The sequence below is a fragment of the Acomys minous genome, assembly GCF_964271855.1.
Source record: "Acomys minous genome assembly, chromosome: 12".
Taxonomy (NCBI): domain Eukaryota; kingdom Metazoa; phylum Chordata; class Mammalia; order Rodentia; family Muridae; genus Acomys; species Acomys minous.
Window position 1 is genome coordinate 2,987,782 of NC_140493.1, and position 24,207 is coordinate 3,011,988.

At 54.6% G+C, this 24,207-nt stretch overlaps 1 protein-coding gene across 4 annotated transcripts; it reads left to right on the forward strand.

Annotated features, from left to right (window-relative positions):
- Positions 1 to 1,584: 1,584 nt before the first annotated feature.
- On the forward strand, positions 1,585 to 23,949 carry POU6F1 (POU class 6 homeobox 1). Of its 4 annotated transcripts, none has more exons than XM_084751470.1 (12): positions 1,585 to 1,999; positions 4,411 to 4,554; positions 7,098 to 7,190; positions 9,244 to 9,442; positions 11,728 to 11,828; positions 12,985 to 13,210; positions 13,675 to 13,931; positions 14,477 to 14,605; positions 15,394 to 15,597; positions 18,397 to 18,538; positions 19,531 to 19,699; positions 22,529 to 23,949. In XM_084751470.1, exons 2-12 carry the CDS (start codon positions 4,510 to 4,512, stop codon positions 22,578 to 22,580), a joined length of 1,617 nt encoding a protein of 538 aa, XP_084607596.1. In that variant the 5' UTR covers positions 1,585 to 1,999; positions 4,411 to 4,509; the 3' UTR covers positions 22,581 to 23,949. The 4 variants fall into 4 exon arrangements, with proteins under 4 accessions (XP_084607596.1, XP_084607594.1, XP_084607595.1 ...); XM_084751468.1 differs by having other exon boundaries at positions 1,589 to 1,999; positions 20,587 to 23,949; XM_084751471.1 differs by having other exon boundaries at positions 1,590 to 1,999; positions 11,733 to 11,828; positions 13,082 to 13,210; positions 20,587 to 23,949.
- Positions 23,950 to 24,207: the final 258 nt, after the last annotated feature.

The window sequence follows — 24,207 nt, forward strand, 5'->3', positions numbered from 1 at the left end:
CGCCTACCTCTCCATTTCTCCCACCTCTTCCTGGATTCTGGCTCGCTGCGCACAGGTGGGGGCTTTTCTAGGCCCATTTCGTATGTTGAAATCAAAGCCACATGGGATGGAGACAAGACCTTTGGGGGGGTGAATAGGTCATGGGTGCACCCCAGAAAGTTTCCCAATCTCTGCCACCAAGTGAGGTTACTGCCTGTGAGATAGGTCTGCTGTGACCTTAGACGCCCAAGCCTCTGGACGTGTAATGTCGAGGCCTCGGTTGTAGTTAATTAAGCTGCTGAAGAAGAGTTATTGCTACTCATGTTTGCGAAGCACGTGCCAGCACCCACTAGGGAAGGGTGTGGGGTCCCCTGGAGCTGGAGGTGGCTGGGAGCACCCTCTGTGGGGGCTGAAGAGCAGCGGGCACTCTCTCCAGCCTAACAGCTCTGTTTTTGTTGTTGTTGTTGTTGTTGTTTTGGTTTGGTTTTTTGACACAGGGTCTCTCTGTGTAGCCCTGGCTGTCCTGGACTCGCTTTGTAGACCAGTCTGGCCTCGAACTCACGGTGATCCACCTGCCTCCCCAGTGCTGGGATTAAAGGCGTGCGCCATCGCCGCCCTGCAAGAGAGACTTTGTTGTCCAGGTTGGTTCCTAATTTAAGAATCTCGAAGTAAGGCAGCCTGGAGTGTACCTGTTGGTGCCCTGTGTGAGAGGGGCTTTAGGGACGGTCTGGCTACTGTGTGAGAGGGGCTTTAGGGACGGTCTGGCTACTGTGTGAGAGGGGCTTTAGGGACGGTCTGGCCAGGGCTCTACTCTTCGCCCCGTTTTTCCTAATGCTGCTTGTGCACAGTCTAGCTCCAGGTCATCCCAGACCGCGCAGTCGTGGGTTTGGGGTGAGGATGGAGACGGGAAACGGAACAGGCTGACAGCAGCCGCGTAACTGTTGGGGCTCCACCTTCTCAGGGCGGGTAAAGCTCCTTTGCTCGTGCGCTCTCATTCTCTTCGCCCTGGTCCCTCTTGTATTTGTCCATTACCTCCCAAACCTTTGTCCTCCGGCCCCATAACCAGCCTCTATGCCTGTCCCTACCTTCAAAAGCCACAAGACAAGCTAAACCCTCCCCGCCACTGGGGCCATCAAAACGGTGGCTTGTTTTTCTCCATTACACCAAACTTTGTCTTTTCACACCTCTCGGACTTGACCAGCCGGCGGGCGGGTGGTTGGGAGGACCCCGCCCCTCCGCGAAGGTGAGCGTTGGGGGCCTGGAGCCCTCAGGGACGTGCAGCGAGGGCACAAGATGCTCCATAGGCGCTGCCCGAGTTAAGCCTGAGTGACACTCGACTTCCCCCTCCTTTCCCAGGCTGGAGGGCAGACGAGAACTTGGGGTTCGCTGCTGAGAAGGGCAGATGACCACCGAAGAGTCACGGCCGTCAAAGCCCAGATCCTGGGCGGAAGGAAAGATGACTCGCGGTGCTGCTTTCAGCGGGGTCCGAGTCAAGCACCCCACAGGCCCTGGGTCCTCGTCCAGGCGGGGCCTGGGGTTCCTCCCCACCCCCACGCGCCGTTCGCCGCTCCCCAGACCCCCCCACCCCCGACTCCTTTTCCTGACCGCCGCCCCCGGCGGCTGGCGCGGGAGGTGCAGCATGCGGCAAAGCGCTTTGCATAAATTATGCTCATGACGCAGCAGCTAAAAAAATCCAAGTAGCAGAAGGAGGGAAAGGGGGGGAGGGAGGAGGGGGCGAGGAGGGGACTGCACCTGGCCGCCCCCCGCCCGCCCCCCGGCGTCCCGGCCCGCGCGTGGCCCGCAGCCCACCGCCGCTCCGATCTGCTAGCCCCGGCGGGGGGCCCAGGGGGCGGCGGGTCCCGAGTGGCTCCGGGCCGAGCGAGCCGGACCGAGCCGCTCCGGCTTCTTTGTCTGCGGGCGGCCGCCCCGGCCGCGGCCCCCCTGGCCCGGGCGGAGTGATGAGTGTCTAGTCGGTAGCCGCTGGGCAGCCGGGGAGCGGGAGGCTGGGCTTCAGGCTCCGGTAAGTAGCGGGGTCCGGGGCGGGGAGGGCTCTGCACGGAGGGGGAGGGGGCCGGGCAGGGAGGTTTCGGATTTGGTTAATATGCAATGCCCGTAATTAGCATAATTTATATATTTATGATAAAGAGAGAAAAAGGCGCGGGGCCGGGGCGGCGGGCTGCGGCCCGGGAGGCTGGAGCTCCGGGAGCCGACGGCCGCGCTCTGCCCACCTGGGGCTGCAGAACCCCGGGCCGCGCCCTGGTTTCCCACCATCCCCGCGGACACTCATGGAGAGGCGGCTGGCCCGGTGGACGACCTGCCCTGGAGCTGGGTGGGGTGTCAGGGAGAGGCACGCAGAGCCTGGGTTACCTGGCGGCCTGTCACCACTCCTCCGGAGAAAGGGCTGGTGGGACCCTGGGACAGAGACCTCGCAGCTTCTGGAGGGGAGGGTAGTGGTGGGAGGGTCACTGTCGATCAGAGCGTGAGCACTTCATAAATATTTAATGACAGTATTAGTATTAATAATGTCATAAAATGGGCCCCGTATGTCCTCCCGGGACATTTGCACCTGGCGAGGCTGAGGGATCGCCAGAGTCGCTTCTAACCCACTTTAGCTCTGAGATCGCCCCCTCGGCTTGGATGGGGAGCCTAAAACCTTTCCCGGAATAGTCACTGCAGCTCGGTAGAAAGAAAACGAAAGCCTGTTCAGAAGCGTCAGTGGGCCAGAGACAGGAAGCTCCTAGCAGACAGAGAAACTGTTGCCTATTTGTTCTTCCGAATTCCTTGTTCACAAAATAGAAGGTTGGACCTCAGTTCCAAGCGTGTACACCGCCTCCTGTCACTCACACGGCAGCCCACACCGCCTGGCAAAAGGCGCGCTGGGGACAGGGGCATGTGTTCCATTTGGATTGAAGTTGGTGCTCAGTCAGGATGGTGTTTCTGTGACCTGGGACCTCTTTCTATATAAAGTAGAGCGACAGTTGATCTAGATCCATCCGTTCCTCCGTTGGTTCTACAAAAGTAGCCAGCAAGTGCCCCACTTAGACAACAAGCCCCACCTGTCCTGGGGGACAGCCAGCGGATTATAAAACACGAAAACAATTCAGATAGTGAAAGAGAGAGAGAGAGTGAGAGAGAGAGAGAGTGTGTGTGCGCGTGTGCGTGTGTGCGTGCTTGGAGACACGCTGATAGCCTCTGCCCTTCTGGGAGGCACTGCGTGGCTACTGAGAAACGTAAGGCTGTGGTGCAGAGCTCTGATCCCAGCAACAGGAGATAGGGAAGCAGGAGGCCCAAAGGCCAGAGCTAGCTAAAGAGACTGTGTTTCAAAGACCAAAGAGAAAAACAAAAACAAACCAAAAACCAAAAAACCCCGAACACCAACTACAATAAGTGTAAAACAAAGAGGGCGCTCCCTGCTCCACCGCCCAGCAGGTGAAGGCGTTTGCTCGAGTAGAGGCCCGACTCCTGTAAGTTGTCTGATCTTCACACACAAGCAGTGGTACAAGTGCACTGTGGCCCTTCGGTTCTCTCTCTCTCTCTCTCACACACACACACACACACACACGCTGATGAAGGTAAGGTCAAAATACCACAAATCAGAAGAAATTGCTGCTGTGTGGGACGCACAATGAGGTGCTCTTGCCCAGCATGCACCAGGGCAAATTCAAACCCCAGGAATGAAAGTCTTAAAAAATGATGGAAGTTAAAAAAGAAAAGAAACTTGTCTTTTAAGTGTTCTCTGCTTCAAAGGAAAAAAAATAGGTTAAAAAAAAAAAGCCAGGTGGTGGTGGTGGCAGCGGCGGCGGCGGCACACGCCTTTAAACCCAGTCCTAGGGAGGCAGAGGCAGGTTGATCTCTGTGAATTCAAGGCCAGCGTGGACTACATAGTGAGTTCCAGAGACAGCCAGGACTGTGCAGAGAGAGAGATCCTGTCTTGGGGGTGGGGGTGGGGAGGTTATGGGTCAAGGAAATGAAAAGAAAAAGATCATATTCCCTTCTAAGACGTGATGACAGAGTGCTTGGGCTGTGCCTCTGACAGAGCTCACACTTCCGTGTGCAGGGCCGTAAATAAGTAAGTAAAACTATATTAACAACCTCTTACATGTCATAACCTTTGTGGTTAAAACATTTCATATGCTTATGTTATTTCCGTTAAGATAATAGCAACAGGGCTAGAGAGATGGGTCAGAGGTTAAAGAGCACTAACTGTTCTTCCAAAGGTTCAATTCCCAGCAACCATATGGTGGCTCACAACCATCTATGATGAGATCTGGTGCCTTCTTCTGGTGGGCAGGTACACATGCAGGCAAGCACTGTATACATAATAAATAAATAAATCTTTAAAAAAAAAGATAATAGCGACAATAGGCGGTGTGTGTGTGTGTGTGTGTGTGTGCAACTCCACTGAGATGGAGCTTGCCTATCCATTCCCAGGGCCCCATCAACTAAGGAACTTGAAACTGAGAGGCAGGAAGACAAGGAGTCTGAGGTCATCTTCAGCTGCCTAGGGAGTTCCAGGCCAGCCTGGAATACATGCGATCTTGTCTGGACAAACCAACCAACCGACCGAAACAACAGGTTACTCTCCTGCGGTGTTTGCACGCTGGGGACTGTTGAGAATACTTTACATCAATGGTTCTCAATCCATCTGCACGGCCCCTTCACAGGAGTCACATATCAGACGCCCTGCGTATCACATCTTTACATTACGGTTCATAACAGTAGCAAAGTTACAGTTGTGAGATAGCAATGAAATAAATGTATGGTTGGCGGCGGTTACCACAACATGAGGAACCATATTAGAGTCACAGCGTTAGGAAGGGTGAGAACCACAGCCTTACAGGAATATTACCAATTTAAAGCTGGACATAGTGGCACATGAGTGCAGCCATCGGAGCCGGGCCTGGTAGCACACGCCCTTAATCCCAGCACTTGGGAGACAGAGGCAGGTGGATTGCTCTGAGTTCAAGGCCAACCTGATCTACAAGGGGAGTCCAGGACAGCCAAAGCTACACAGAGAAATCCTGTCTGGAAAAAAAAAAAAAAAGAATGTAGCCATCACATGATTAACCTAGCTACATAGAGAAATCCTGTCCAAAAATTGTTACCATGGCAGCTGCAGAGATGGCACAGCCCTTGAGAGCACTTGCTGCTCTAGCAGAAGACCCAGGTTCCACTCCCAGAAGCCACCTGACCCCTCCCAACTAACAGACATAAAATCCAAAGTAAGCAAATTCACAGAGAAAGCCGGCTAGCGGTTCCCAGGGCTGGGAGGGGCAGTGGGAGGGGGAGTTTCTTCTATGGCTATAAAAGTTGCTTCTGGCTGGGCGGTGGTGGCGCACGCCTTTAATCCCAGCGCTTGGGAGGCAGAGGCAGGCAGATCGATGCAAGTTCAAGGCCAGCCTGGTCTACAAAGTGAATCCAGGACAGTCAAGGCTATACAAGTTCTCTGTAAGGTGAACTTGTATTTGTTGGGGCTGCTATAACAAAACACCGTAAATTGTGTGTTTAGGCTGGATTAAAGTTTCTCTACAGCCAATAAACAATAAAAGTCCGCCACTCATAACGCTGAAGGCTGGATAGTGTTTTCTCCTGTGAGAAGTCTGCCTTCCTGACTGACCCTCCTAGAGATGCCTACCCATCCCACCTGTCACCTGTGTGTGTGTAGTTAGGATCCCACCTGTGCCATCTGTCACCTGTGTGTGTGGTTAGGATCCCACCTGTGCCATCTGTCACCTATGTGTGTGGTTAGGATCCCACCTGTGCCATCTGTCACCTGTGTGTGTGTGGTTAGGATCCTACCTGTGCCATCTGTCACCTATGTGTGTGTGTGTGTGTGTGGTTAGGATCCCACCTGTGCCATCTGTCACCTATGTGTGTGTGTGTGTGTGTGGTTAGGATCCCACCTGTGCCATCTGTCACCTGTGTGTGTGGTTAGGATCCCACCTGTGCCATCTGTCACCTGTGTGTGTGGTTAGAATCCCACCTGTGCCATCTGTCACTGTGTGTGTGTGTGGCTAGGATCCCACCTGTGCCATCTGTCACCTGTGTGTGTGTGTGTGGTTAGGATCCCACTTGTGCCATCTGTCACCTGTGTGTGTGTGGTTAGAATCCCACTTGTGCCATCTGTCACCTGTGTGTGTGTGTGTGTGTGTGGTTAGGATCCCACCTGTGCCATCTGTCACCTGTGTGTGTGTGTGTGTGTGTGTGTGTGTGTGTGTGTGTGATTAGGATCCCACCTGTGCCATCTGTCACCTGTGTGTGTGGTTAGGATCCCACCAGTACCATCTGTCACTGTGTGTGTGTGTGGTTAGGATTCCACCTGTGCCATCTGTCACCTGTGTGTGTGTGTGGTTAGGATCCCACCTGTGCCATCTGTCACCTGTGTGTGTGTGGTTAGAATCCCACCTGTGCCATCTGTCACCTGTGTGTGTGTGTGGTTAGGATCCCACATGTGCCATCTGTCACCTGTGTGTGTGTGTGGTTAGGATCCCACCTGTGCCATCTGTCACCTGTGTGTGTGTGTGTGTGGTTAGGATCCCACCGGTGCCATCTGTTACCTGTGTGTGTGGTTAGGATCCCAACATCGCTCCAGGTTAAATTCTGTCTCTGCCGCCTCACCTGCCCAGGGAAACCCACAATCCTCCGCTTACCTGAGGTTCTGGGTGCCTATCAGTCTCATGGTGGGTTCTGCCGGGTGGCTGTAAGCCGGTGGATGGGGCGGCGCAGGCGTGGATGCCTGGCCCGCTCTTTCCGTTGCCAACCTAAGCATGGACTGTGTTCTCCTGGGACGCTAGAGTAAGTCTCCCCCCACCCCCCACCTCGAGACAGGGTTTCTCTGTGTCACCTTGGCTATTAGCTCTGTAGACCAGGCTGACCTCGAACCCAGAGATCCACCTGCCTCAGCCTCCCGAACGCTGGAATTAAATGCATGCGCCACCTCGACCGACCGGCTAGAGTGATAGTATTTAAAATTCCTAGGCTCTTGCTTTCTCTGTGTTCTTGGGACGGCTTGGCCTCCCTGTCCCCCTGCTGTTCTGTTATTTCTGACTTTTCTAGATCGTCTGGAAATTACATTGCTGTATTTCATCAGCCTTTGCTTTTCTACTCCTCTTACACAGGATGCACTAGGGGTGAGCTGGCACCCACCCCACCCTACAGTGACCATGGATCCTGGAGCTGGGCCTGACTCATCTCTGACTGTCAATGAACAGGTATCTTCTGGGGTGAGAGGTGGGGGTGCTGAGAGGTGGGGGCGCTGAGAGGTGGGGGCGCTGAGAGGTGGGGGCGCTGAGAGGTGGGGGCGCTGAGAGGTGGGGGCGCTGAGAGGTGGGGGCGCTGAGAGGTGGGGGTGCTGAGAGGTGGGGGTGCTGAGGGTCCTGGACTGAGGGGCGGTGTGGCCAAGGGCGGGAGGACATTCTGGGGCCTCTCGTTGTCTCTTACTAACCCGTCCAGAGGGAATGTGAGCTCGCGTTTCTCAAAGGCTGAGTTTGGGTTTACAGTTGCAATTTAGAAATTAAACTACGCTGGGGATTGGAGAGGCGGCTCGGAAGTTAAAAGCACTGGCTGTTCTTGTAGAGCACTTAGGCTTGACTCCCAGGCCTACGTGAGCACACCCGGCCGTCTGTAACTCCGGTTTCAGAGGACCTGGTGTCCTCTTTTGGCCTCTGGACCACTGCATGTATGTAGTGTAAGACATACATAAATGTAAAAAGTAAAGAGTAAAAAACTATTAAAACACACAAATAATTAGTATTTGAACATATGATTTAGTTTTTCTTTAGCTTCTATATATTTTCTATGTTTTCTGAAATGACTGTTTATGCCTTAAAAGAAGAAAACAAGACCAGCACATCTCGAAATGCAATCGGTGTGAAATCCCTCGTCGGTCTGCCAAAGGACCATGCTTTAGTATAGATTCATTCTTCTAGCTGGCTTCCCCTGATGCCTTTTCTGGAACAGCCTACGGCTGCAGCCAGTTTTCAGGGTTCCAGGCACCGTTCATGGGCAAGGAAGGTTGTGACACAGAGCTTTTCACCTATGGATCCACCCGGGATTCTTAGGGACCAGGGGGTTGCATTTCAGAAATGCAATAAAGATCTCAGTGCATGGAGGGGCAACCCTTGCCACTGTTTGAGAATCCTGCCATGGGAGTTATAGAGTACTTGGAACAAGTCAGGGCGAGGCCGGGAGGACTGTGTTTTGGTGACTGACTTCTTGACCCTTCTTTGGGGGAAATTAGCTTTGCCGGGAAAGTTGGTGTCCCGAGTTTAAACGTTACTCAAGGGCTGGCAAGATGGCTAGTAGGTAAAACCGTTTGCGGCACAAGGCAACCCGAGTTTAGATCCTCGGGGAGGCCACCCAACATGCTGGATGTGGTCTGTGGTCTCCGCCCTCCTGCCAAGAGATGAGAGAGCTGCCTGAAAACTGAAGAGAGGAAGAGAGACCCCCACACACACACTCAGCAAGATGGAAGGAGGGCACTTTGAACCCCACATGAGCACTGTGGCGTGCACATATTCATGTGCACAGGCACATGTACACTTGTACACACTCGCACAGGCACATTTACATGGGTACACACACACACAGGCACATGTACACTTGTACACACACGCACAGGCACATGTACACTCGTACATGCACTACTAAGGAAAAGAACAATCTCAAGGTGTCCAGCACTGTGGAGCAGGCGCCTCCCATGCTCACCCTCTGGGGAGCCACCAGGTGGTCCCTAGGGAGGGAGGTTAGGACACATCTCCTCTGGGTCTCCATCCTATTATGAAAGACTAATATCTCAGCAGCCAAGAGGATGATGCTCTTCTTTTTTTTTTTTTTTTTTTTTTTTGGTTTTTTGAGACAAGGTCTCTCTGTGTTAGCCTTGGCTGTCCTGGAGTCACTTTGTAGACCAGGCTGGCCTCGAACTCACAGCGATCCGCCTGCCTCTGCCTCCCGAGTGCTGGGATTAAAGGCGTGCGCCACCACACCCGGCTGTGAGGATGATGCTCTTGCGAGCTCGTGGGATGGACTATTTTTCACTTCCTGAGATAAGTATGAAATAGGCAACAAACAAAGAGCCCAGCCTACAGCATCTACTGTCTTCTGGCAGCTGGGAGTCAGGGACGGTAGCCTGGCCTCTGTTCTGGCGCTCTCACAGGGTGCCTGGTTCTCAGGAGAAGGGCCCTGCACCCCAAATCCTCCATCCTTCTGCTAGCCACGCCCAGGGCTCCGGCCACATTCCCTAGCGCTGTCCGCATCCTCTTGCAGGTCATTGTCATGTCTGGCCATGAGACCATCCGAGTGCTGGAGGTCGGAGTGGACGCCCAGCTCCCGGCGGAGGAGGAAAGCAGACCACTGGAGGGTGCGGCGGCTGCTGATGGCTCCCAGAGTGGAGGTCCTGCTGTGGCTGGCGAGCCTGCTGCAGAAGCCAGGTCACATGACCCAGACCATTCCGCAGAAGCAACTGGTATGACTGCTCTCAACTGCTACAGCTCTCACGAGTCCCTCATGGGCCTGGGTGGCGTTGGGGTCCGGTCTCTCTGTCCACTGGCAGCCTCTGGCCATAGTCCTTAGTTCTGGCCAATTTCCATGAGTACCCTGCCCTCCTTGTATCTGGAATCAGGTTTCCTTGCAGTCTCAACCATGCCTGAACAGAGAGGGCTCAGGGTGAAGACTGGGACAAGTTCTGCCTAGAGAGGGTCCTAGGTCCACACCAGACTGTCAACCCAGTGCAGAAGAGACTGGCCTCGGATCTGCCAGCTTTCCCATTTGTCGCAGAGCTGGGAGAGCCCAGGAAGCCGATGGAGGAGCATCTTCCTCCTGGAGCTAAGGATACAGACTAGGTGATATCTGCCAATGCCGCCGCCTCCTGTGGGTTCACGTGTGCTGTCCTGCCACACTGACCTGAAGGTGTGTGGTGGATTCTCTGGGTCCACAGCAGGAAGCCACAGCTATCTGGGCTGGGGGCCCAGGCACTGTTCTAGCCACTGACTTTCCTCACCAACACCTTGTTGTTGTGTTCTGTAAGGACTCTCCTTCCCACCCTCCTGAGTTCCGTGACCCACCTCTGCCAGCTTTTTCTTTTTCTGAGACAGGGTTTCTCTGTGTAGCCCTTGGCTGTCCTGGACTTGCTATGTAGACCAGTCGGGCCTCGAACTCACAGCGAGCCACCTGCCTCTGCCTCCCAAGTGTTGGGATTAAAGGTGTGGGCCATCACCACCTGGCTTCTCTTCTTTTTTTAAAGACTGACTTATTTATGTATATGAGTGTTCTATTTGCACATGCGCCTCCATGACAGAAGAGGGCATCAGATCCCATTACAGATGGCTGTGAGCCATCGTGTAGGTGCTGGGAACTGAACTCAGACCTCTGAAAGAGCAGCCAGTGCTCTTAATCGCTGAGCCACCTCTCCAGCCCCTTCTTTTCTTTTTTTAATTCTCTGATAATCTTACATCTGTATATGCTGAACTTGCACCTCCTCTCGGCCACCGGAGCCCTCTCGGTCAGCAAGCCTCCGGCTACTTGGCTATCTGTTTTGTTTTCCAAACCCACCAAGTTTAATTGTGGTTGCTTGCATGAAGGTGAGTGAGGGGGTAGTTCCTGGAATTCAGACTAGTTACCAGTGGCTGTACCCCAAAGGTGACTGCCCCAGGACTTAACGACCCACCGTTCCTCATGACGTAACGGTGACAGGCCTAGTCGTGTGAGGATCTTGTGCTGGCAGCAACAGCTGCATTAGTCCCTAAGTGCAATAGCTGTGCCATGTCCAGAAAGCATTTCACAGCGAAGCCCAGTCTCCGGCTCTTACACTCTCCCAGCTTCCTCTTTTGAGATAGTCCCTAAGCCTACAAAGGGATGATACAGATACCTGTTAGGGCTGAGCACTCCACAGTCCCTAACTCTTCACACTTTGACTAGTCTGCGAGTCTCTGACTTAGCTACCACCCACTGCAAAAAGAAGTTTCTCTGTTGGAGAATGAGAGGAGGTCACTAAGGTCACGAGTCCCGGTGTCTTGTCCACTAAGGTTACGAGTCCTGGTGTCTGCTGTTCCTTATGCTTCTCCAGGCATCGACGTGCTGGTTCTTGGCAGCCTAGTGACATCACTAGCCTCTCCTCCGAGGAAAGAGGAGCATTTCCCTGCAGCCTGGGAGGCCAGGATGCTTTACCTGCTTCTAAGGGAGAGTGCCTCAGCGAGGAGGTGGGACAGAGAAGGACTCTGTCACCTGTCACCTGACACCCGTGGACTCAGCAGAGCCATGTGGAAGGAGCTCCTTTTCAGAAAGATTCGGGGAGATTCTTTGGTTTATCCACAGTGCCCGTTTTGCCCATTTGCCAACCTTCCCTGCCACCACATACACCGAGGAGGTCATACACCCTGTAATCTCAGCACGTGGGACGTGGAGGCAGGGCAGCTGTGAGTTTGAGCAAGTAAAAAGAACAGGGCAGTGATTAAAAATGGAGCCAGGTGTGAGGCCCTGCACTTGGAGCACTGGGTGGGGCTGAGGCAAGAGGACTGCTGAGGACTCAAGGCTAGCCTGAGTTCAATACCAGCCTGGGCTACAGAGTGAGACCCCCTGCTGTCTTTATCCCAAGGGGCCAGGAACGGCTACCAGGGAGTCCTAGGCTATATGCGGAAGTACGGCATGGGGCTGCAAACAGAGTGCTCTACACCGGTCACCTCTTCACTCACAGCAGGCTCACTCCTGTCCTTTTTTTTTCCCCTCTTCCCTCTCTCTCAATGCCATGTAAAGTGAAGTCACTGCCCGGGATCCCTGCCACCGTCAGCCAAGCCCCAAGCCAGTCTCAGGCATCACAGACCCTGCCGCCACTGGCTGTACAAGCTGCCCCCCAGGTAAGGACCACACCAGGCAGCGGGACTGAGGGCGGTGGACAGGAGCGAGCACATGGCGGCCATGGGGTTGTGAACTGCATGAGGCAGGGCAGGGAAGGGCGGCGGCAGGGGCTTGAGGGAGGGACTCCCCTAACTAGGTACCCGGTAGGCTGCCCTGCCCCAGATCAGGCCCATTGGAAAAGAGGGTGTGTGTTTGCTGGGCAGCTTCCTTCGGTCCTGACAGGGCTAGTGCTAACTCTTTCCTGAGAGGATTTGTGCTGACCTAACGATGAGCCGAGTAAACGCCTTGTCAGCCCCTCCTGCAGAAGACTTAACGCCTTGAAGAGTTAATGTCTGGTCCCCATCTTCAGTTAAGTTATAAGACTGCTCAGCCAATGAAAAGGTGCCTGTAGAATGCCACAGGCCCACAGAGCCTGCGTGACCTCTGCTCTGTGCACTGACCTCCAAGGCTTCTGGTCAAGGGTGCTCTCCACTAGAGCTTCTTGGAGGCCCCCTGTGGGCCCTTGACCACTTGGCTGAAGCTTCTGCCCCCTGTTCCCTGGCCACAAAACTGTGGACACACCAAATGGTCAGCACTGAAAACACACATACAAGCGACGTTAATCAGACTGAGGCGGTTATATATATATATTAATTGTTGATATATGTGTGTGTGTATACATACATACATACAAAATTATTATATATTAATTATATATATAATTAATAAAAAGGAGGCCATGAAATTGAAAGAGAGCAAGGAAGGGTATATTGGAGACTTTGGAGGGAGGAAAAAGAAGTGGAAATGGTGTGATTATATTATAATCTCAAAAAAAAAAGAATTAATAAAAAAAAGAACAGAGAGTGGACGTGCCAGCATGGGCCCAGGGAAGGTTTGAGAGGCAGCAGCCGGTCGGGTGGAGGCGGCAGAAGTGTCCTGCTCTGGCCTGGACCCAGGGCAGGGCCTTTTCCTGGGCGAGTCTTTGTAGAGCTCTGGGCACCCGCAGGGTCAGGCCTTCACCCGGGGGCTCCTCTTGCTCACCGGCGGCCTTTGCCCCGCTGCCCTCAGAACACTTGTTTATGCTGAGCTGGGTCAGAGACCCCTCGATTGCGTTGCGGATGTTGATTTTTCTTTTCTCTTCTTCTTTTCTTTTTGAAATCTCGTTTGCTTTTGCAGGTCTTGACTCAGGAAAGCTTAGCCACAGTTCTGACAGGAGTTGTGGTTCCAGCAGGGGCCGTTACTCAACCTCTTCTTGTCCCCATCGGTATTGCAGGTCAAGTGGCTGGGCAGCAGGGGCTGGCCGTGTGGACTATCCCTACAGCAACTGTGGCTGCCCTCCCCGGACTGACCGCCGCCTCTCCCACAGGGGGAACTTTCAAGCCACCTTTAGCTGGTCTCCAAGGTAACGGCAGCTCTCCCAGGACTGCATCAAGCCCTACCACCCTACACTGCCACCCCTTCACGTGTCTTTCCCATGGACTCAGCCTGCGGCCAGCTCAGGGCAACCATCCTGGATTCTGGATCCAGTGTCATAGGCACCCAGCCACAGAGCCGCCGCCGCACCACCTCGGGGACTCTAGGCCAGGACACCAGGCTGGCCAGCAGGCCTGCCTTCCTCCAGCCAGCTGCCTGAGACTGCCCCCGCCCCCAGCGCCATCATCCACCCCATGACCAGCAAGAAGGAACTACAGGAAGAGTCAACATCTGGTTCTCGAACCTATGCGTCTGCTGACCCAGGGGAATTGCGGCCGCCCCATACCCGCTACCCCCAGTCCCCTGTCATTTTGTGCCAGATCCCCTGGGACTGGAGCCATGCCGGGTCATGGCTAGGCGCTTGAGCACCTCTGTCTCTGCCTTGCTCCGTAGCACCTGCCGTGCTGAACACCGCCCTCCCGACACCTGTACAAGCTGCCCCACCAGTCCAGGCCTCCTCGCCCGCCCAGCCCCGGCCACCAGCTCAGCCCCAGCCCCAGCTGTTCCAGACCCAGCCGCTGCTACAGACCACGCCTGCCATACTCCCACAGCCCACTGCTGCCACCGTCACTGCCCCCACCCCCAAGCCAGTGGACACCACCCCGCAGATCACCGTCCAGCCTGCAGGCTTCGCATTTAGCCCAGGGATCGTAAGCTGCGGCCCTCACCCCGGGATGGACCAAGGCTTGGGCTAAGGGCGGGACTTAGCCCCAGCAGCGGAGGACCAGGCCCTTGAATACAGCCCTTACCGACACATCAGCAAAGATGGTCTCCCTCTGAGGTGTTCTCCTAACACCTGTCGGTGTGTCCTGCCCAGACTAAAGCAAGCAGCAGCTAGGGGAATGCTCCAAACCTGAACCACTGGACTAGCCCCGGGGGTGGGGTGTGGGGGTGTGTACCGGGCCTGCGGGGTTATAAGCTGCCTGGAGTTCACAGCTTCATGCTGCCGCCTGTCTCTCCAGTGTGGCTCTTGGCTTGGGAGTAGATCTGTCAGGCAGGGTTAGGACGGCATTTCGGAGTCACTGTTCTGCGGCTGTGCCCTGTCCCCGCCCAGCTGTCCCTCTCTGTATTTGATCGCCTAGCCTTGCATATTCGGCCAGTGGATGCAGCCCACGTTCATCCCTCAAGCCCCCCGCCCTCCTCTTTCCTCTTTCTCGCCTCTCGGCCTCTGAGCTAGGCTTCTCCCCACCCACAGATCGGTGCTGCCTCCCTCGGGGGCCAGACCCAGATCCTGGGCTCCCTCACGACAGCGCCAGTCATTGCCAACGCCCTTCCCAGCTTGCCGGGGGTCAGCGGTCAGATCCTCACCAATGCTCAGGGACAGGCAAGTGGCCACACTCGGGGCTGAGAGGTGGGCTTGTGGGGCAGCAGGCCAGGAAGGTGCTAGGACTTGGCCTAAGCATCATTGTGTCATAGAAGCTCAAGTAGGCCACCAGGCTGCTGCTCGTAGCGTCCGATGGCCGCTGTCCACTGGTGTGGAGTCCAGATGGGGGTAGATCCACCACCCCAGCCCGACAGTGGTAGTGCTAGTCGGGGGATTTGATGCACAGGGTACCCACTCTGTGGGCAGGCCTCATGCCGGGTGCTGCTCCTCCTGTATTGTCCCACTTTATTTGGGACTTTTTGTTTTACAGGAGAGAAGGGTAGAATTCAGAAATACTAAACCGCGTAGCTAAGCTGTGGCAGAGCAGCAAAGCATTTCCAGTTCTTTGATACCCAAAAAGCCTTTGCCTGCTCCACCACAGCTCCAGAGACGGTAAAGAAAGGACCCGTGCTGGGCGGTGGTGGCACACGCCTTTAATCCCAGCATTCAGGAGGCAGAGATGGGTGGATCTCTGTGGGTTCGAGGCCAGCCTGGTCTACAAAGCAAATCCAGGACAGCCAAGGCTACACAGAGAAACCCTGTCTCGGCCGGGGGTTGGGGGGGGGGAGAAAGAAAAGAAAAAAGAAAAAGAAAGGAACTGCTTGGGTTCCTTTATTGCGGCAGGGGAAGCCAGAAGGCTTATGCAGTTTCTCTACATTGGTCTCTTCGCCTACAACTGAGGGGGATTTGGATCGGTGGACCTGGGCGCCCCCTTCATACTTAGGGGCCCATGCCTTACTTTCCCCCAGGTTATTGGAGCACTTCCGTGGGTAGTGAACTCGGCTAGTGTGGCCACACCGGCACCGGCACAGAGCCTGCAGGTGCAAGCCGTGACTCCCCAACTCTTGTTGAACGCCCAGGGCCAGGTGATCGCAACCCTAGCCAGCAGCCCCCTGCCTCAACCTATGGCTGTCCGGAAGCCAAACACACCGGAGGCCCCCGCTAAGAATGAGGTACCAGGGCTGGGGGTGTGGGTGGGCACGGGAAGGAGATGCTGTCTATCACTGCTACCTCCCTGAGACAAGGCACCTCTAAAGTGAGGAATGCCCTTCCCCGCCCCGCCCCATGCCAGGAGAAGGCTTATATGAATCCACACGTGCCCGACCCAGGGAAACAGCGTCCATTCTTTCTCTTTCCCTCTCCCTCTCTCCTTCTCTTTCTTTCTGTTTTTGGTTTTTTGAGGTAGGGTCTCTCTGTGTAGCCTTGGATGTACTAGACTGCTTTGTAGACCAGGCTGGCCTCAAACTCACAGAGATCCGCCTGCCTCTGCCTCCCGAGTGCTGGGATTAAAGGGGTGCGCACCACGCCCGGCTGCAGCGTCCGTTCTCAGCCCACCACACACCGAGACATGTGGCTGTGCCCACAGAGGTCAGAGGTCAGAGGTGGGAGATCCCTGAGCTGAGCAGCTGGGCTTGGATCATCCTTGGGGCAAACAAATGGCTAGGGAAGCCCTGGCTGGTGAGTTCTGTACCCCAGCACCACACAATGGGCACACTGGGGTCCGGCTCTTCCTTTGTCTCCATTCTAGAAGAGATTTGGGGTGCCTGTTATATTCTGGGTGCAAAGGATGCGAAGATAAGACTGAGCTGTGCGCGCTAGCCTTAGGTAACTCAGTGCTGCGGACGATTGCAAGGGAGACATGAGTGAAGGGGCTGCGGTACCCCACAAACGGAGCCATGACAGACGGGAGGTCGGGACAGCTCCAGAGGGAAAGGGGGAGTTGGATGTAGCGGAACTGGAGCGAGCAGGGCGGCCTGGAGCATCCTGCAGGGTTCCTCAGAGCTGGGTTTCTTCTCCAGTAGATCTGAGGTGAGACCCAAGGACGTGCTGAGTTCTCAGGTGATGGTAGTCTAATACTGTATGTTCTTCCAAGACGCTTTTAAATAACCCCTTAGCCTCCTCTGTATGATCAGGGTTATAGAAATTCTTGCTTCAGGCATGTTGCAATCTCAGCTTTCAGGAAGTTTGGGGGCAGCCTGAGCTACATGAGGCCAGCCTGGGCTATACAGGGAAGCTCAATTCCAACTTTAGTTATGGGATCCTGTCTTTAAAAAAAAAAAAAGACAAACAAAACAAAAAGTAGCCGGGCGTGGTTGTGCATGCTTTTAATCCCAGTACTCGGGAGGCAGAGGCAGGCAGATCTCTGTGAGTTTGAGGCCAGCCTGGTCTACAGAGGGGAGTTCCAGGGCAGCCAAGGCTACACAGAGAAACCCTGTCTCAAAAAAACAAAAACAAATAAACAAAAAGAAACAAAAGCTGAGTGGTGGTGGTGGTGCACACCCTTAAATCCCAGCACTTGGGAGGCAGAGGCAGGCGGATCACTGTGAGTTTAAGGCCAGCCTGGTCTACAAAGTGAGTCTAGGACAGCCAAGGCTAACAGAGAGACCCTATTTCGGAAAAAAAAAAAAAGAAGCAAAGAAATGACCCCTAATTTATATGTTTATGAGTATTACTCCAAGGAGCTGACCCATTGGTATACAATTGGCCTGTGGCTGTAGTTCTGCCTGTTACAGGAGATGCTGCTGCTGGGCTTTCGGTGGCTGATAGGTGTGTGTCTTAGAAACCCCTCTTAGTTGGTGGAGTCAAGGATTGGCGTTGTGAGGCCTGTGTTCTGGGGTCCTGTTAGCAGGAGGTAGTGTAAGCTTCCCATTTTTTTCTTGGTCGGTGCTGGAGTCTTGTTTATGCTCAGTGCGGCATCGCTGTGCTGTTCCCTCAGCCTCGGGAGTTCCAGGCAAAGAGGGAGGCCAAGGCCCTGGGGACCAGGGGACAGGTGTGAGAGCTGTGGGGACGCAGGACGCAGGGAACAGGAAACCTAACAAAAACCTGCATTTTCTAAAAAGTCTATGGGTTTTGGTTTGGTTTGGTTTGGTTTTGAGGCAGGGTTTCTCTGTGTAGATCTGGTTGTCCTGGACTCTTTGTAGACCAGGCTGGCCTCGAACTCACAGAGATCTGCCTGCCTCTGCCTCCCGAGTGCTGGGATTAAAAATATGTCTCCACACCTGGCTGTCTTTGTTTTAAATGCATACTAATATTGCTACTTTAAGATATTTGTAGTTTTCCTGATCATAAATATAAGATTAATAAGATGGCAAATAAGATCAATCAACATTACAACGCTGTGTGTGATGTAAAAAGTAACAATCAGGCTGGGTAGGTGGACCAGTGGTTCAGGTGCTTGTTATGCACATGTGGGGACTGGGGTTCGGATCCCCAGCTCACCTTGTAAATGCTGGGTGAGTGTGGTAGCCCATCTGTAATCCCAGCACTCAAAGGGCAGAGGCAGAGGATCCCAGAAGCCGGCTGCTAGCCACACCAGCCAGCTACACCGGTGAGCCCTGGGCTCAGCTGAGAGACTCTCCTTCCATGGAAACCTCTCAATGTTAGCATCAACCATCCGCACTCATGCGCACACACGTGTGCCCACACACATGTACACACACACAGCACAGACATGTGAGAGAAAACACAAGAATCAAGACAGGTGTGGCGGTACATACCTATAATCCCAGCATTTGGGGCGCGGAGGCAGGAGGATTATAAATTCAGGACCAGCCAGGCACACGGAGAGAGATCAGAGCCGTTTACTGTGGCTATTAGTGGGCAACCTACAGTTCTCTTTCCTGATGGCCTCGGGTGGGTGTGCCCGGGTAGGTAAGAATTTCACGTCCGTTTCTGCCCTGGTGCTGGTCTGACCAGAGATCCTGACCCCCTGAGTCAGGCATGGGTCATGGGGCTCGTGTCTCTTCCTGTAGGTCCAGCCTATCCAGCCGACGCCGGCTGTGCCCCAGCCTGCGGTGATCCTGACCAGCCCAGCCCCGGCACTCAAGCCACCTGCCTCAGCTCCGGTTCCAATCACCTGCTCAGAGACCCCGACAGTCAGCCAGTTGGTATCAAGTAAGTGTCACAGGAGAGGTATGTGGGTCTGGGGTCCCCGATGTCCCTGTAATCCCAGCTACTCCGGAGGCTGAGACAGGACGGGGTCTGTGAGCCCAGGAGCTGAAGGACAGCCTAGTGAGACTTTGCTTCAAATAAACCCATAGACCTCCTGGTATCCAGCACAAAAAGGTAGCGCTCCAAAGTAGAAAGATGATAACTTTAAATTTTCTCCGGGCGGTGGTGGCACACGCCTTTAATCCCAGCACTCAGGATTTTTTCTTTTATTTATTTGTTTGGGGCTTGTTGGGGGGGGCAGTACATGAGTATCCACAGTGTGCAGTGCATCTGGGTCCGGGGATTGAACTCAGGTCCTCAGTGGCAAGTGACTTTAACCCCTGAGCCTCTTGCCTTCTACCAAGAGATGGCTTTCTTTCTTTCTTTTTTTTTTAAGGTTTTATTTATTAATTATTTATATAGTATTCTGCCCCCATGTGTCCCTGCAGGCTAGAAGAGGGCACCAGATCACATTATAGATGGCTGTGAGCCACCATGTGGTTGCTAGGAATTGAACTCAGGACCTTTGGAAGAACAGCCAGTGCTCTTAACCACTGAGCCACAAGATGGCTGACTTTCTTATTCCCCTTCCCGTTGAGTTGGTTGCAAGCTCAGTGGAGGTGGGGGCTGCTTGGCTGTCTGTCCGGTTACACGGGGCCACCGGCTAGCTCAGTGTGGCCTCTCACCCAGATCTGAGGAATACAGATGGCGGACAGGTGTGGCCTGGCTGGCACCAGAGCAGGGAGCATGGGAGAGGGTCAGCAGTCAGAGCTAGGAGAAGTTGAAAACAGACCACCTCACGAGGTCGTTCAGGGCCCTTTCCTGCGAGCCCTGCTTGTTTGGGGCACACAGGTCACGGGGTCTCTTGATAAGTGTCCTCGTCCCTTGTGCTGCACCGGTCTAGAGCCAGACTCTTGCCTGCATACACTCACCGCTGGTCCTTCCCTCTGGCCTAGAGCCTCACACTCCGAGTCTGGACGAGGACGGAATCAACTTAGAGGAGATTCGCGAGTTTGCCAAGAACTTTAAGATCCGGCGGCTCTCCCTGGGTCTTACCCAGACCCAGGTGGGCCAAGCCTTGACGGCGACCGAAGGTCCAGCCTACAGCCAGTCAGCCATTTGCCGGTAAGTGTCACTATCCCCGGATGAAGCTGGGGCATGCTCCGTGCCCAGGCTGGCTCTCATGGCTGCCTGGGCATCCGACCCGTGTCTCCCCTCACGCTGTCTCCTTCCGGATGAGGAAGAGCGTCCTATGGAGGGCATAGGCACGTGGGGTTGGCCAAAGACTGACCCAGGCCTTCTGAACTTTAGATAGACTTCACTCCTGAATATCTAGATGTTCGTCTGACAAAGCCCAAGACCCCCACCCGTTGAAGAATCTTAGCAGGACAGGGGTCGGCCTTGCCCCTCAGCCAGTCAGTGTGCCTGACCCTGGCTGCCTTGCCTCCCACGCCTGCTGGCTCAGCTCAGCCTGAAGGAGCGGCAGGCCTTGTTCTGAGGCTACCCAGGGGCATAGTGGGAGGAAAGTGGTCCTCATCTCTGGAGGCCATTCAGGATGGCCCCTCAAAGGCCTTCCAGTCATTTGGGGGTGAAAGTGCTCCCCAAGTTAGAGCACATGTGTCATTTCCCAGCCCCACAGAGGCTGTGGACATTATCTCAGTTTTTTGGTTGTTTTGTTTTGCTTTTGCTTTTTTTTTTTTTTTTTTTTTTTTTGTGGCAGACAGGGTTCCTCTGTGCAGCCTTAACTGTCCTGGGCTCGCTTTGTAGACCAGGCTGGCCTCGAACTTCCAAGATCCGCCTGCCTCTGCCTCCCGAGTGCTGGGATCACAGGCGTGCGCCACCGCCATCAGCTGTAGCCTCATTCTTGAGAGGCCTCTGAAATGGAAAGTCTGAGAAATCCGGGCTTCTGAGGGGGCCAGGAGGACAGGGACCCAGCAGGAGGCGGGTTGCTTTTCCCTTGTGGGGGATGTGTGGAAGGCACAGATGGCCGCACGCCTCTGTCCCTTCTCCAGGTTTGAGAAATTGGACATCACGCCCAAGAGTGCCCAGAAGCTGAAGCCTGTTCTGGAGAAGTGGCTGACGGAGGCAGAGCTCCGGAACCAGGAAGGCCAGCAGAACCTGATGGAATTTGTGGGCGGAGAGCCCTCCAAGAAACGCAAGCGGCGCACTTCGTTCACGCCACAGGCCATAGAGGCCCTCAACGCGTACTTTGAGAAGAACCCCTTGCCCACGGGCCAGGAGATCACCGAGATTGCTAAGGAGCTTAACTATGACCGGGAGGTGGTGCGGGTCTGGTTCTGTAACCGACGCCAGACGCTCAAAAACACCAGCAAGCTGAACGTCTTTCAGATCCCGTAGGGCTCAGCCTCGGCCCTGTGTTCCGGCACTTTCTGCTCTTTCCTCGGCAGCCGGCTGTCAGCGCTCCGGTGACAGTGCCTGTGTGCAACTGTGCTTGCCGTAGGTCATGAGACCCCCAGCTATGCATGCGTGTCAATGCCTGCCTCCTCTACCCACGTATGTCACACCCTGGGGGAGGCCCGAGGGGCTGCATGGGAGCCCCGGGCTCTGGGTCGGCCCCGTAGAAGGAAGGGGTTTGTGTCCTTTAGAAAAGCACTTTGTGGGTTCTTCCTGGGAACCTGAAAGGCTCTGTCTTTGGGGCAGGGCTGTTGCAAGTCTTGGGGACCACTGTATATTAGCTCCTGTCTTCAGCGGCACTCTCCACCCCACACCCCCTTTGCTCCTCTGTTTGTGCCACTATGACACCTCCCCCAGTGGGACCGCAGCCTCGCACCGCCCTCCCTCTCTTCATATTGAACCCCTTGAAGGTCCGAGGAGACAGAATTCCAGAAAGTGTGGCGTGCTGTCTAGACTCACTGTCTGATTTGATCTCGAGGGCAGAAGGCTCCCAAAGCTGTGGGGCCAGCCGCCGCCGGCCACCGTGGGGTGTCCTCCCTGAGCCCTGCTGGTGGTGGCATTGCCCTGGGTCAGAACGTTTTCTTCCGCAAACCAAGTTAGAAGGAAGCAAAAGCAAACTTTCCCATCCTGGGGAGGCTTGGGGGTCTGTGGCAGGTCTGGAATTTAATAAGTAAGGCCACCTGCCCAGATTTTCCCGGAATCTTCATGCACCATGCACGGACGTCTCTCAACACAAACGTGTGCTCAAAGAGGTCTTTCAACTTGGAGCAATTCCCACTCCCCACTTAGCACAGGCAGCTTCAGGGGGGAGCGACCACCAGCCTCCTCCCTCTCTTGTGCCTATACCCATCTCAGCGCAGTAGTGAGGTCTCTTCAAAGTGACCAGTTGAAGGACAAGCCTGTCAGCAAGGAGCTGGCATCGGGAGGGAGGCAGCATCCAGAAAGGTGACAGTCCAGGAAGGGCTCTCGCTGGGGCTGACTTACCGCTAGTTGTCTTTGTAACTTGAAGCCTGGCATGTTGGAACCCTCTCACTTTGTCCAGCTGTAGACTGAGTCTGTGTGTGAGCAGCCACGGCCCCACCCCCTTCCCGTCCTTCTGCAGTGCTCCTCTGAGCCGAGCGTGCCCCACGTCAGGGCTCTCCCTCTGTAGGTGCTGGCACTCTGCTCACAGGTACCACATCCCACCAAGTGAGCTTGCGGCCACAGGGAGGCTGGCCAGCCCTGTCACATCAATGGTGAATGTCACTCCGCTGTAGAGAACCTTAGTGTTTGGTTTCAGGGAGTGGGGGTGGGGGTGGAAGCTAAGCAGTTTGCTCGGATAACATGAGGCTTGCCTCACAGACTGCCCCTAACAGGCTACAAGCTTCCGGGTCCGCCATTTTGACTGTTGTTTCTCTGAGATAAGATCTCACTTAGCCCAGCCTGACCTCACACTTGTAGTTGGAAATGACCCGGAACTGCTGATCCTCCTGTCTCCAGCTCCCAAAGGCTGGGGTTATAGTCGTGTGCCACTATGCTTGGCTCTTCTCTACTCCTCAGCCTTACGGAGCCCGCTGCTCTCTGGTTGATGTCCACCCTGTACCTCTTGTGACCTACCCTGAGGAGACGACAGTCAAGCAAGGATACGTTACAGGGAAGAGACGCTGGGGACCCAGCTTCCTCTCACGGAGTCTGTTCCCGTTCCTGATGACTGCTGATCCCTCTTGGGTCCTGCAGTGCCAGTGTGGAGGACCTCCTGGTCGCTCTGACAGTGAGAGGACAGTTGTGTGCTGAAACACACACACGCGCACGCGTGCGCGCACACACACACACACACACACACACTCTTCACTGCATTCCACCCAGCCAGACCTGCTGGCGCCTGTCAGGAATAAAGAGGCAGGCGTGTAGCTTTTCCGACTCTGCCTCCCAGGAAAGACCATGTCCCCAGAGGAGGAAGCAGCATGTTCTAGACTGTGAGCGGCGACCCACTCGCAAGGGATGGGAGTGAGGACGGGTCCTGTGGGTTTTTCTTGTGCTCCTGCCACTCATCAAGGTGACTCCCTTGAGAAGATGGCCCACGGCTTTTCCTCCTCAGAGCCTGCGCTTAGGAGAGCTGTGTGTTTGTGGGGTGCCATGTCATACAGAGGACAGCCATGCTGTGGGCACACAGGAGGGTGCCATCTGGTCTGTGGCATGACGACGAGGAAAGGGATCGTGGCCCGCGGATCTAAGTTCAACCCGTCCTGTGTCTAAATCCATCTTCCCAAGGCTGGGCTGGAAGAAGCCGGTCTCTCCTGTGTTGGAAAGACGGGTCCGTCTTTCAGAAGAACAGCACTGAACCTCGCAGGCTGGACTTCTCTAGTAGGGGATGCAGAGTATGTGTACCCAATGTGGGGTTCCCTTTGACCAATGAACTCTGCCCCTGTTCCCCCATCTGAGCCACTCATCTGCAAGGCAGTTTCTGTTGTTTGTTTGGGTTTTTTTGTTTGTTTGTTTGTTTGAGTCTCGTTAGACTCTAAAGAACTGTTAATAGGAATTTTGTTTTGAAAGCACCTTCTTGGACTGAAGCCAGCGCACAATGGCTCTCTTGCCCTGGAAAGACAGGAGAGTAGGCGGTAACTGTCTGCCTGTATGCTTGGTTTGTTAAGTGATGGGAAGCCAGAACTTTCTATGGACTGACTGCTGACTGAGCTGGGCCCTTTGACCCTGAACTAACTATGGATGGCATTTTATCCAAGCAAAGTCCAGAGGAAAAACACTGCTCACACGAACCGTGACCGCACTTGAGTTTGGAGTGAGAACACCTGATGGTGTTTGTGTTCTTGTGAATCCAATCACCTTGCTATGGCCAGGACTCCTTTCCTGCCTCCTGAAGTCCTGCCCGTCTCCCAGTGTGGGGCAGTGCCCGCTGAAAGCTTGGGAGGATGGGAGAAGCACTTGACGTAGTCGTGTGAATAAACAGTATTTTTTATTCACTACTCCGCCTATTCATTTACTTCTCAGATGCGAGGGGGTGTGGGGGGGAAGGGGGCAGGGGGTGTCAGGCCAAGGAGCTTCCTCATTGCCTTTGCTCTTGGCTTGCCTAGAGAACCCACAAGAAGGTCAGCACCCGCAAGAAGGTCAGCACCCGCATTCCCACTTCAGAAGATTGCTTGGTCCGGCCAGCCCCAACTCTCCCCATGGGGCTGAGGGTGTGAGTGTGCAGGGCTAAGGGACATGCCCCTTTTCTCCTGATC

Excerpts from the sequence above, each read along its gene's own strand:
- POU6F1 (XM_084751468.1), top strand. The coding sequence starts at position 4,510 with ATGCGATCTTGTCTGGACAAACCAACCAACCGACCGAAACAACAG. Across the intron at positions 4,555-7,097 it reads CCAACCGACCGAAACAACAG|GATGCACTAGGGGTGAGCTG; the intron begins GTTACTCTCCTG and ends CCTCTTACACAG. Across the intron at positions 9,443-11,727 it reads CCATTCCGCAGAAGCAACTG|TGAAGTCACTGCCCGGGATC; the intron begins GTATGACTGCTC and ends TGCCATGTAAAG.